This window comes from Artemia franciscana, chromosome 3, assembly GCF_032884065.1.
Source record: "Artemia franciscana chromosome 3, ASM3288406v1, whole genome shotgun sequence".
Taxonomy (NCBI): Eukaryota; Metazoa; Arthropoda; class Branchiopoda; order Anostraca; family Artemiidae; genus Artemia; species Artemia franciscana.
Window position 1 is genome coordinate 54,697,870 of NC_088865.1, and position 13,873 is coordinate 54,711,742.

The window sequence follows — 13,873 nt, forward strand, 5'->3', positions numbered from 1 at the left end:
GCTAAAAGAAGAATCAGATCACTGACAACTCCCTCCTTAAGGACCCAGTTCTCACTGGCTCAAACGGAGTGATGGTCTGCATTTTCTTGTGCTTGCTACGTCCATCATTTCAAAAACCCATGCAACGAAAATTTTCCCAAAAACATTGATTCCGTCTCATCTACCTAACCCACTCAGCTTAAGTAGTGAATAATTAATAACCTTGGTGGTGAAATCAACTCTGTCCAAAATGATTTGCACAAGATCAGCTAAAAGAAGAATCAAATCACTAAAAACTCCCTCCTTAAGGACCCAATTCTTACTAGCTCAAACGGAGTGATGGTTTGCATTTTCTTGTGCTTTCTACGTCCATCGTTTCAAAAACCAATGCAAAGGAAATTTTCCCAAAAATATTGTTTCCTTCTCATCTACTTAGCCTACTCAGCTGTCCTAATTGACGCAATGATTAATTCTGCTAGGTCAACTGAAATGTTTTGAATTAGTTTCAGCCCTTGATCATATAGCACTCAAATAAAGCCTTTACGTTTTTTTTTAAAAAAGAATGGTTGTTTCGTATTTCTTATAGTTTAATTTATAGTCATATTTTAATTTCCGATTATTTTTATTTGTTATCGTTTTTGTCTTCTCATTTCTGACTCTATTCACAAACAGCATATAACTCTGTTCCTTTGGTCACTTCTTACTTTGATAATCTTGCTCCGTCGTCTTGTCAAACAGTTCGTGGCAACGAACTATAGTATGGAACGACCCTGCTCAATAGTAACCAACAACCTAAAACATGGCATTTCGATACTAATAGATATATCCCAAGAATCCGACTTTTATGCTGATTTTAAAGTTATAAGTTTTTTCAAATTTAGTCGTACCTTTCAAAAGTTACGAGCCCGAGAACATTTGCCTCATATTGGAAAATAGGGGGAGAAACCCCCTAAATGTCATATTATTTTAACGAAAATCATACCATCACATTCAGCGCATCAGAAAGCCATACTGTAGAAGTTTCAAGCTCCTGTCTACAAAAATGTGGAATTTCGCTTTTTTTGCCAGGCAGATCACGGGTGCTTGTTTATTTGTGTTTTTTCCCATGGGTGATCGTATCGACCCAGTGCTCCTAGAATGTTACAAAAGGGCTCATTGTAACGTAAATTAAAAGTTCTAGTTCCCTTTTAAGTGACCAAAAAATTAGAGGGCACCTAGGCACCCTCCCACGCTCATTTTTTCCCAAAGTCACAGAATAAAAATTCTGTCTCACAGTCCCTGGGGGAGGGTCTGCAAACTACAAGCTTTGACCATCGTTTACATATAGTAATGGTTATTGGGACGTGTACAAACATTTTCAGGGGGATTTCTTCTGATTGGGGGAAGGGGGTTAAGTGGGATGATCTTTCCCTGGAGAATTTATCATAGGGAAAGAGAATTTCCATGAAGGGGGCGCAGGATTTTCTATAACTCTTTAAAAAAATGAAAAACTAAATATGAAAAAGTTTTTTCAACTGCATGTAAGGAGCTTAATTAAAACTTAAAATGAACAGAAATTATTATGCATATGAGGAGGTTCATCTCCTCATATGAGATATAAATCTCCTCATCTCCTCACGGTATATAAATACCGTGACCATTACGATAAAGTATCTTTTGTAAATTTCAGTATTTATTCTACGATCCTTGTGATTCAGGGGCTATTCTTAAAGAATTGGGATAAAATTTAAGCTATAGTGTAAAGAGCAAGGTATTGACGAGGAGGCGAACCCTCTCATATACGTAATAAAAATATACCAACATAGAAGCTCGTTACATAAGTTAATTCGTAAGTTGTGTTTATTTATTACTAGCAAAAACGTTCGTAAAAAAGTAAAAGTTCTAGCTGCCTTTTTAAGTAACAAAAAAAATGAAGGGCAACTAGGCCTCCCCCCCCCATTTCTTAAAATTGTCCTATCAAAATTACGAGAAAGCCATTTAGCCAAAACAAAATTAATATGCAAATTTCGTTTTAATTATTCATGTGCGGAGAGCCAAAATCAAAACATGCATTAATTTGAAAACGTTCAGATATTGAATAAAAAAGATAAGTTTCTTTAACTGAAAGTAAGGAGTGACATTAAAACTCAAAACGAACAAGCTGTTCCATTCTCAAGGCCTAACAATTTACGCTAAAGTTTTTTATTGTTTTATAAAGTAGAGTTGAGAGCAAGAGTCAAACTTTAGCGTAAACAACGGGGCGTTGAGGAGGGAATAGCATCTTTCATATACGGAGTATTTTCTGTTCGTTTTAAGTTTTAATGTCGTTCCTTACTTTCAGTTAAGAAAACTTGTGTTTTTTTATATCTAATTCCAAATCAAGGTAGGAAGGCCATCTCAATTATTGGCGAAGAAAGTGTTTGATAAAGATGAGCAAAACAGTTAGAAAATCTTTTAAACTTTAACAAATTGTAGGAAATCATTTATAATAGGCCTACAAAGAAATTATTGACAGTTTTGAAATGGTTCAAACTGCGATGTAATTAAGATTTACTCAGTGATGTATTGACGATTAAGTAATGTAAGGAATGCATTACTAATTTTATAAATTAATTTAATTTTTAATTTAATTTTAAGTGATGTAAGGAAGATTATACTTGTAAAGGCTGGGATGAAAGGTTACTATTACAAGCAGTAATGAAAGGATTAGAAATAGGTCTCTCACAGCACAATGACCGTCTTCAGCAGATAAATTAGAATAATGTAAAAAAATATTGCCATTTATAAAAAAATTCATTAACTGTCATAGCATTTAACGTACTTATTTTCTTCAAGGCAGTTACAGATGCAAAAATCTTTGACTTCTAAGTTTCTAGGCGCTTAGGCTCCCTATTTTAGTCTTCAGATGGGGACTTCTAAGCTTAGCAACTCAAAGAGAATTGTATCTGTAACTGCATTGAAGAATGTAAGAGTGATTAACAATTAATAATTGATTTTCGTTTTGCATGAGTGTCGATGTTTAGTTTGGATTATGCAAGGTTATCTACTGAATATCGGCCACTGCGTATGTGACCGAAGTATCCATATTTTTTTTGTCTTCTACTGTCAAATAAAATATTTCTTCCTATTGAACTATTATTTATGCGTCATTAAAGGCAGTGTGGTCTTCGAAAGTAATTATGGAATATAGTGGCTGCAAAAATATATAGGAAGCATTAAAAATTATTGATATTATTTTTGAAAAAAAGGAAATACCTTTCAACTTTATGAAAGATTAAACAAAACCCATTTACAAGAAAGGTGGTAAGAGTGAGTGTAATTAAATGAAACTATTTAAAGGTAACTAAAGAAAAATTAGCTCATTTTCTGTAAGGAAAAATTTGTTGGATTAATGGTACTTGCAATACTTAAAGAATATGTAGAAAAAGTTTGTGGAGAATGACATTGGGGCTTAGGAATAGGAGAGGGTGTGTAGACAATTTTTTTTCTGTGAGATTAATAAATTAAAAGTGGGTCAACCATCAAACCCCCTTATCCTCATTTTATAGTTTTTTTTAATTTGGGTTTGCTAACAAAATACCTTAAGTAAAAGTCTTGTCCTAATATAGTATACTAGATAAATGCATTGAAATGATTGATAGTATGCAAAAGAACAACAGTACTGCGATTGATGATGGATGCAAGGTTAGTAGCTGATTTGACCTGGGATAAGGAGTTCAACAGGGTTGTGTTGTATCCCTATTTTAAAGACTAATTTCACAAACTTCGTTTTAAAGAACATGCCAAAGGGTATGAAAGGGCATGGAATTAATTGAAAAAATCTCCTAAAGAACAAATATCCTTTAGATGGCAAAAATGATTTGATTGTCCAAATAAAAAAAAAATATTTGTAAAATATTTAGTTTTAGGAAGTTTTGGGAGTCCTTTGGGGTGCGAGAATTAGTTTGAAAATTAATTGTAAGAAGACTAAGTTACTTGGAGTAGAGATAAATTAAAGGAATAGGGGATAGTGGTTAAAGATAAGATTGGTCAAGTAGATTGCTTTACTTACCTGGAAAGTGGGGTAATACATAAAAAATGAAAAGGTCAAAGCCTAAAGTGTATTTTCACAGTTAAATATTATTTGGATAAATAGAAAAATAAGTCTGAGAGCTAAGATTAGAATACTGGAAGCCACGGGTGCCGGTAGGGCGGGGGGTACGGCCCTCTTATGGAAATTAGGGACTATAAAGCAATTATAAGGAAACCAAAGGAAAAAGAGTAGAATAGGGAAAAGTCATGGAAAAAATATAGGCTGCCCCATTGATGGCTGCCTTCCAATAGATTTTGACCCCCCCCCCCTAAAAAGGAAAGCATAAGTTCTAATTTGTGACTGAGTGACCCCTTTCGAGTTTTTCACAAACATTTTTCTATATGATTTCATTGGAGCAACAGAAAAAAAATTGAATTCTTTATAGTAATGAATGGTAAGTAAATAGCGATCCTTGTCAATTATGAAAGTATATGAGACTAACTAGTGATAACGTTCAATCAAAGAATCAGCTTTTTATGGTAATCCTAAATATGTATTTGTTTATTAGTAATAAGTGCAGTTATTAGTACACGAGAAGGTTCGTATTATTATGGAAAACACAAGAAACATACTTTATAAGGGGCAATTTTAGTAAAAATATGCTGTCAACTTTTGCTTACATTGCAAGAGTAACCATTAGGTGATATATGAAGTCACTATAGTCAGAAATGTTTCGTCTGAATGGATTGCAGGGATTTTGTTTTATTTTCTCTCTGAAAGCATGTGTCTTTTGTTTTTTATATATCATTTTTTTACAGGAGTGATTGTATTTATCCAGTTGTCAATTTGAGAAAGATTTATTTTTTTACAGTTATGAAGTATAAAGGCGTTAAATATACCGGTTTTTGGTATTCAAAGTTAGATTAAAAATACTTAAATAAAATTCTATTGATTTTCGTAAGTTTAGTTTAAATGTTTTACTTTTAACAAACTACTTTGACAGTGCGTTACTTTTTTTTATATACAATTGAGTCTAAAGTTATTAAAATACTTTGATATTTGATAACCAGGTTTAAAACTGTCGATATTGTTAAAAAATATCCTTCCAACGATTCGGCTTTGCTCAACAGAACTGAATTCTAATCATTTATATCTTAGTTCTTGTAAATAAGCTTTTGTTTCGTAATTTTCCATTTTTATATACTTTTACTTTAATTGACATTCTTTTCCCATTGCCTTTAGAAAAATACTTGTCTCTAAGCTTTATTAAATAAATAAAGAACAAGTTTTTTCAACTGCAAGTTAGGAGCAAAACTAAATATTAAAACAAACAAAAATTATTGCGTATGTAAAAAGGGGTTGCACCCCTTCTCAACACTTCGCTCTTCACGCTACAGTGTTTTGGCACTATAAACAATATTACTTATTGTTCTAATTAGACGACCCTTTTGTCTCAGGTGTTGTTTTTAAAGAAATGGGACAAAATGTAAAGTTTAGCGTAAAGAATGAGGTGTTGAGGAGAATGCAACCCCCCTTATATATGTAATAATTTCTGTTTTTCTTAAATTTTAATGTTGCTTCTTACTTTCAGTTGAAAAAACTTGCCTTTTAAAATTCAATTTCTCATCGTTTTTTTAAAATAACATCAGGATACCCGGATCCATCTCCACTGAAAAAAAACCCTCCCCAGAGAAATATCCTGCCGGTAATTCAATCTTGGTAAAAAAAAAAGCTTACCCCGTACAATTACTCTTAATATCCCCACGCCTAAAATTGAGTCGGTAAAGAGAAAGAAAGACGTATAAAGAAATTTCGTAGAGGAATTCTGGTGAATTCACCCTGTAAAATTTCCCCTAAAAAGTTCACCCCCTGGAAAATTCCCTCTCCATGGAAAATTCTTCTTCCAAAATCCTCCCAGCAGAAAATTAATCCTCCCCTCCCCACCCGGAAAGTGTAAGCATACTTCCCAATAACAGATAAAACAATTGGTAAATTTACAACTTAAAAACCTTTCCCCAGGGGCTTTAGGGGGTCATTTTATCTTTAAATAAATAGTTATTGGGCTTTCAACTATGCTGAAGAAAAAAACCTATCTCAAAATTATTATCGATTTGGGGAGAAAAGTGGTTTCGGAGGGGACCTAGTTGCCCTCAAATTTTTTGGTAACTAGAAAAGGGCACTAGTACTTTTTATTCCATTAGAATAAGCCCTCTGTAAACGTTCTAGGACCACTGGGTCGATATAATCACCCTTGAAAAAAACAAAAACCATAAAAACAAAGAAACAATGAACACGCATCCATTTTTCTGGCAAGAATTACAAAATTCCACATTTTTGCACACATGACCTTGAAACCTCTACAATATTGTTCTTTGATACGCTGAATCCGATGATGTGGTTTTCAATAAAATTATATGATTTCGAAGGGGTCCTTCCACCATTTTTCGTGAATAAGACAAATTTTCTCAGGGTCTTACCTTTTGATGGGTTATGTTAAACTTAATGGAACTTATATATTTGGAATCAGCCTATTAAGCCAATTCCTTTGATATATCTATTCGTGTCAAAATTCAGTTTTTTTTAAAGTTTCGGTTACTACTGAGCCGGGTCACTCCTTACAGTTTGTTACCACGAACTGTTTGATTATCAATCTATATCCAAACAGAGATCATAGAAATATGTTTTTTTCCGTCACCGTAATTATTGTATTCATAAAACTTCACAGTTTCATGAAATGTAATTAAAAAAATAGAAAAGGTTTTTTGAATTATGTAAGGAACAAGTTTCGAACTCAAAACAAATATAATCCTCAGAGTGTTCAGTGCTGCATTTAGTTTTTAATTGTAGATTTAAAAGTAGTTTATAATGCTAACGTTTGAGGTTTTCTGATTGAATAAAGTAATCTGACTCTGTCAGAGCTTGTTAAAGCCTATTTGGAAGTTCGATGAAATGCTATCTTGATATAGGAAACAAAGCCTTTTTAAAGTAATGCATGCAGTGTAACATAATATCAATGCTACTATAATATGATACAGGTGACACAATTGTTGTATTTCAGCTAAAGGTAGTGTTCCCCGACGCTCAACCTTCTATTGTGGGTTTCACTAGATTAACTAGTCTTCAACGAGGTTCAACAAGCCCCCAAATCATAATGGAGGCTTTATTACCTTCAGAAGTGTCTGAATATACTCAAGACAATATTTATATAGCACTGCTAGCATACCAAGATCCTGATACTACACTTGTGAATGTTCCAGGGATTGCGTTTTCTGTTTATTCTCCAGAACTTAACACCAAACGTAAGTTTTTTTTTTACCAAATGTAAGTTTGTGCACCAAAGTTATAGTTTTTTAATCGATGTTATATCCGGATTAAATATTATTTTAAACTGTATGTTGTTATTTAAATTATACTTCCATATAATTTGGGATTTGGGGACCATGAAACAAGTACTAGTGGTAAAATATTGAAAATGTATGCTTGCGCTGTCATTATAGTGAGCAAATAGATTTATTTGGAATGCTGAAACGATTCAAAATTGCGGATGGTGGATAAGTGAGAGTGAGCTACCCAAAGATGATACCATTCTATGAGAATGCAAACATAAATTAATAGTCAATGATAAGGGCCAAATTCTTACTAGTACGTGTGGTAACACGTTATCTGTTGATAGACCCTTTTAGCACCGCTCTGGTATTACCGCTCAAATGAAGGCAAAGAGAAAAAGAAATGCCTACTGCCGAGCCAATACTATAAGCCATATCACGTCTACCTGCCAGAACTGTTTCCTGTAAAGAAATAATGTGTTAATAGATCTTGAATTCGAAAGCAAAATAATAAGGGCATGGCATACAATATAACAATGGGGCATAAAGCTAAATTGATCAAAAATAAAGCGTTTGTGAAAAATATTACTACCATTGATCATGTATCAACAGATATTGTCAATAGACCAACTAATACAAACGATGAAATGTGTGATGGACTTGTAGCTGAAACTATGTTAAAATTCGTTTAAGTTTAAAAAAAGGAATTGGAAATGTCAAGAGAAAACACAATGAAGTATATTTCGAAATGGAGACAAGGCATTCGTTTTCATTCTTATGATAATGTGGGACAAAAAACACGTAAAAAACATATTCAAATATAAAAACAGATTTCGGACTATTTCGGAATGGATACGAGGCATTCATTTTCATTCTTCTGATAATGTGGGACAAAAAACACGGAAAAAACAGATTCAAATATAAAAACAGATAAAGACAGATACTGGGACAAGCAGACACCCGACCTAACACACAAGTACAGAGAGTGAGAAAGACAAAATATATACAAAAAACAAACAGATTCAGATATACAAACAAAGACAGACAATGGGAAAAGCAAACACCCACCTAGACACACTCGCACAAAGAGTGAGAGAGACAAAAACACATACCACATACATAGATTTGGACTTACAAACAGACAAACACAGACATTGGGACAAGCAAACACCAACCCAGACACACATGAATAAAGTGTAAGAGAGACAAAAACACATAAAAAAGCACACACAGATCCAGACACAAACACGAACACTGAGAGTGGGACACGCAAAACCCCACCCGTACAAATAGGCACAGAGAGTGAGAGAGACGAAACAAATACGAAAATATGGATTCAGACATACAAACAGACACAAATAGAGAATGAGACAATAAAATACCAGCCCAGACACACAGGCAAAGAGACAAAACACTTAAAAACACAAAAATTCAGATATTCAAACAGACAAAGAAAGACACTGCGAGAAGCAAATAGCTGCTCAGACACACATGCACAAAGAGTGAGTGAGACAAAAACACAAGAAAACATATACAGATTCAGATACACAAACGAAGACAGACAGTGGGACAAGCGGAAACCCATCCAGACACACAGGCAAAGAGAGTAAGAGAGACAAAAACACTCAAAAACACAGAAATTCAGATATTCAAACAGACAAAGAAAGACACTAGGACAAGCAAATACCCTCCCAGACACACTTGCACAGAGAGTGAGAGAGATGAAAACACATATAAACACAAATATTCTGACATACAAACTGACAAAGACTGACATTTGGACAAACAAACATCCGCCTAGACAAACAGGCGCAGGGAGTCAGAGAGACAAAAACGCATACAAAACAAAAATTCAGATGTGCAAACAGACAAAGATCAAAACTGGGACTAGCAAACACCCACCCAGACACACAGGCACAAAGAGTAAGAGAAACAAAACACAAACATACACACACTTATTTAGACATACAAACAGACAAAGACAGACACTGGGACAAGCAAACACCCACCCATAAATATAGGCAAATAAAATGAGAGAGACAAAATACATACATCATCCTAGATACACAGGCACCTTAGACAAACAGTGGCATGCCACTCTATGTGAACCAAAATTATCCTAACTTTAATTAAACTATTTGAAAAATATGGAGATTATAGATTGGCTGCAGTTACCCAGGTTCATGCAGAAATTTACTGGCCATTTGCTTGTGTCTCTCACTATGCCTGTATGTCTGAGCTGGGGTTTGCGTGTCCCAGTGTCGGTCTTTGTATGTTTGTATGTCTGAATTTCTGAGTTCGTGTTTTTTGTTTGTCTCTCTTACTCTCTGCGCCTGTGTGTTTGGACGGCTATTTGTGTGTCCCAGTTTCTGTCTTTGTCTATTTGCATGTCTGAATCTGTGGGTTTGTATGTTTTTTTGTCACGATCATTCTCTCAGCCTCTATTTCTGGGTGGGTATTTGCTTATCCCTGTGTCTGTCTTTGTTTGTTTATACGTCTGAATCTGTGTGTGTTTGTTTTCGTCTCTCTCACTCTATGTGCCTGTGTGTCTGGGCAGGTGTTTGCTTGTCTCAGTGTCTGTCCTTGGCTGTTTGTATATCCTAATCTGTGTGTTTTTATATAATTTTGTCTCTCTCACTCTCTGTCTCTCTGTGTCTGGGCGGGTGGCTGCTTGACCCATTGTCAATCTTTCTCTGTTTGTATGTTCTAATTTGTTTGTTTGTATGTGTTTTTGCCTCCCGCACATTCTGTGCCTGTTTGTCTGGGCGAGTGTTTGCTTTTCCCAGCGTATTTCCTGGTCTGTTTGCATGTCGGAATCTGAGTGTTTGTATGTATTCTTGTCTCTATCACTATCTGTGCCTGTGTGTCTGTGCAGATGGTTACTTGTCCCAGTGTTCGTCTTTCTCTGTTTTTATGCTAGATTCTATGTGTTTGTTTGCGTTTTTGTCTCTCTTTCTCTCTCTATCTCTCGCTCTCTCTCTCTCTTTCTCTCTCTCTCTCTCTCTCTCTCTCTCTCTCTCTCTCTCTCTCTCTGTCTCTCTCTCTCTGTGCCTGTGCGTCTGGTTGGGTGTTTGCTTGTCCCATTTCCTGTCTTAGTCTGTTTGTATTTATGATTTTCTACGCTTGTATGTTTTAGTCTCTCTCACTCTCTTCGTCTGTGTGTCTAGGCAGGTGTTTGCTTGTCTGAGTGTCTGTCTTTGTCTGTCCGAAATCTGTTTCATGAGTTTTTGTCTCTCACTGTCTGTGCCTATGTTTCTGGCTGGTAGTTTGTTTGTCCCAGTGTCTGTCATGGTCTCTTTGTATTTCCGAATCAGTGTGTGCTTGTATGTGTTTTTGTCTCTCTCACTCTCTGTGCCTCCTTCTGGAGGGTGTTTGCTTTTCTGAGTGTCTGTTTTTGTCTATTTGTAGGTCTGAATCTGTGTATTTGTATATGTTTTGTCCTTTTTCCTCTTTTTGCCTGTGTATCTTGGCAGGTGTTACCTTGTCCCAGTGTCTGTATTTGTCTGTTTATTTGTCTGAATCTGTGTGTTCGTATGTGTTTCTGTCCCTCTTGCTCTCTTTGTCTGTGTGTCTCGGCAGGTTTTGCTTGTCCAAGTGCCTTTCATTTTCTCTTTATATGTCTGAATCTGTTTTCTTATGTTTGTTTTTGTCTCTCTCCCTCTCTGCACCTTTGTGTAAGGGTGGGTGTTTGCTTGTCATTGTGTCTGTCTAGGTATGTTTGTACTGAATCTTTGTGTTTGTATGTGTTTCTGTCCCTCTTGCTCTTTGAGTCTATGTTTCCGGATGGGTGTCTGGTTGTCATAGTGTCTATCTTTGTCTGTTTGTATGTCTGATTATGTGTGTATGCATGTGTTTTTGTCTCTCTCACTGTCTGGTTCTTTGTGTCCGGGCGATTGTTTGCTTCTCATAGTGTCTGGCTTTGTCTTTTTTTACATCTGAATTTTATGTCTAGCTCTTTGTGTCTATGTTTCTGGGCGCGTGTTTGCTTGTCAAAGTGTCTATCTTTGTCTGTTTGTATGTCTTAATGTGTGGGTATGTATGTGTTTTTTTCTCTCTCACTCTCTGTGTCTCTGTATCTAAGAGGATGTTTGATTGTCCCAGTGTCTGTCTTTGTCTGTTTATATGTCAGAGTATGTGTGTTTGAATGCGTTTTTGTGTCTCTCATTCTATGTACCTGTGTTTTTGGACAGGTGTTTGCTTGTCCCTGTGTCTGTCTTTGTCTGTTTTTATGTCTGAATCTGTGTGTATGTATACCTTTTTGCCTCTCCTATTATCTGTGTCTGTGTGCATGGGTGATTTGCTTCTAATAGTTACTGTCTTTGTCTGTTTACACGGTTGAGTCTGTGTGTTTGTATGTAATTTTGTCTCTTTCTCTCTGTGCTTTTGATTCTGGGCGGGTGTTTCCCTGTCCCAATCTCTGTTTTTGTCTCTTTGTATGTCTAGATCTTTTTGTTTGTATGTGTGTTTGTCTCTCTCACTCTCTGTGCTTGTTTATCTGGGCTGGTGTTTGCTTGTCCTAGTTTCCGTCTTTGTCTGTTTGTATGTCTGAGTCTGTGTGTTTGCATATGTTTTCACTCTCTCACTCTCTGTGCCTGTGTGTCTGGGAGGTGTTTGTTTGTCCCAGTTTCAGTCTGTGTTTGTGTGTATGTCTCAATCTGTTTGTATGTATTTGTTTATGTTTCTCTCACTCTCTATGCCTTTGTGTTTGGGTGGGTGTTTTCTTCTCTTTGTGAATCCTGCCAAAAAACACATCCAGCTCATATCAATCAGACATTGGTTAAAACCCTGTTTAACTTTCTTAGTTTCTAATATACCCTCTATGATCCCACTAGTAGTATCTATTTTTCCGAAAACTCCTGTTCTTACATCACTGACTTCTTAACAAGCGTTCTAAACTTTCGACTTGATAGCATGCCTTAAATAATGGAAAAATAACAAGGGAATGAATAAAATATTTTTTATTGAAATAACAGATTGTAAAATATTTTCATAAAAGTAAAATGAATGCTTTGAATTCGTTCCATGATAAATTACATTATTTATTTTTTTAACATTGATACTTCTTCTGCTTTGGGGTCGTACACGAATTTTAGCATAATTTAAGTTGCAATTGCATCAAACATTTCATCATTGATATTACTGGGTTCATTGACTATATCTGTTGGTATATTATCCATTGTAACAATGTTCACATGCACTTTGTTTTCCATCAATTCATCTTTATACCCCGTTGTTATATTTTATGCCAATGCCCGTTTTATTTTGCTTTCGATTTCACTGTCAAATACCTCATTATTTTTACACAGGTAACAGTTCTGGCATGTAAGCAAGATATGGTTTATGATATTGAAGCAACAGTAGGCCTTTCTTTTTCTCTTTGCTTTCATTTGAACGTTAATGCTAGAACGGTGCTGATAGGATCTACCAACAGGTAACGTGTTACCACAAACACTAACAAGAAGCTTTCCCTTAATATCGACTGTTAGTTTTATGTTTGCATTCTCGTTGAGTGGTTTATTTCTGGATATCTCACTCTCGCATATCCGCTATCAGCAATGTTGAATTGTTTAGGAAGTCCAAAGAAATCTAATTGCTCACTGTCATGACGAAACACGTATACATTTCCAATAGTATTATCTAAATAGTGTTATCAGAACTTGTTTCATAGTTCAAATATTTTTTTTTTTTGTCAGCATTCAATGCAACAATGAAATTATTCTGTGCACATACTCTCTTGGAATATTTCATCTTCACTTTTTATTTTAAAATGTGATGCAAGTGTTTATCCTTCCTGGGTACGATTAATATTGATCAAGCCACACAACAAACCATCTACTCTTGATGACCAGCCACAGAGCACCATGGAGGTGGCCACATAAAAAAAAAATTAAAAACAATTTTCAACAGTTAAAAATATTTCTGTCCAAAAGAAATTCATTTCTTACATTTCTGAAATACAAAACGGAAATGGTATACATATGATGCTCGTGATTTTTTTTTCTAGCAAAATCATATTTGTAGTGACTTCTTTTTTATTTTTTTTTAGTGTTTCCACTTTTTTTATTTTTTCTACAATATTAAAATTCTATTTTCAGTGTATTTTAATGTAATATATTTGAAATTCCCGCTTCCTATAGTTGTTATTCGGTTTACCTTGGAAATCAAGCCCAGATAAGAAATATGCAGATTTTGTAAGCATTGAATACCTGTCTGTAAGGGACCCTTGCGGAAACCCTCACTGTCCTTACGTATTGTCCCTATCACAACTGGCCTTAAAATGGAAACGGAAGGAGTATTCGATCTTGGGTGTCTAATTAGTTTGAAAGTTTTTGGCTGTCACTCTTTTTGACAAAAAAACCATAGGTATCACTAGAGGCTTGGAGGGGGATGTGATAGTCAGAAAACCGCTATTTTGTTCCACATTAGTTGTATTTCAAGCGAGCTCGTAAAAATTATTTGTCATTCAAGTATTTCTGGAGTTTCTCAAGAGGGTTATTCTGGAAAAGACGCGCAAGCCCAAGTAATTCAAAAGACGCTACGGTATGTGAACTTGATTTTTCAAAACGTAAGGAGAGCT

General features: G+C 35.2%; 1 protein-coding gene across 2 annotated transcripts in view; it reads left to right on the top strand.

The window, feature by feature from the left end:
• LOC136025427 (mucin-2-like) overlaps positions 1-13,873 on the top strand; it is a 99,037-nt gene that overhangs the window by 16,539 nt on the left and 68,625 nt on the right. For both annotated transcript variants that reach the window (XR_010617093.1, XM_065701456.1), the window contains exon 3: positions 7,029-7,269. Coding sequence is in view for 1 of the 2 variants with exons in the window: in XM_065701456.1 (XP_065557528.1) it covers positions 7,029-7,269 (241 nt within the window). In the remaining variant the exon portion in view is untranslated. The remainder of the gene's footprint in view (positions 1-7,028; positions 7,270-13,873) is intronic.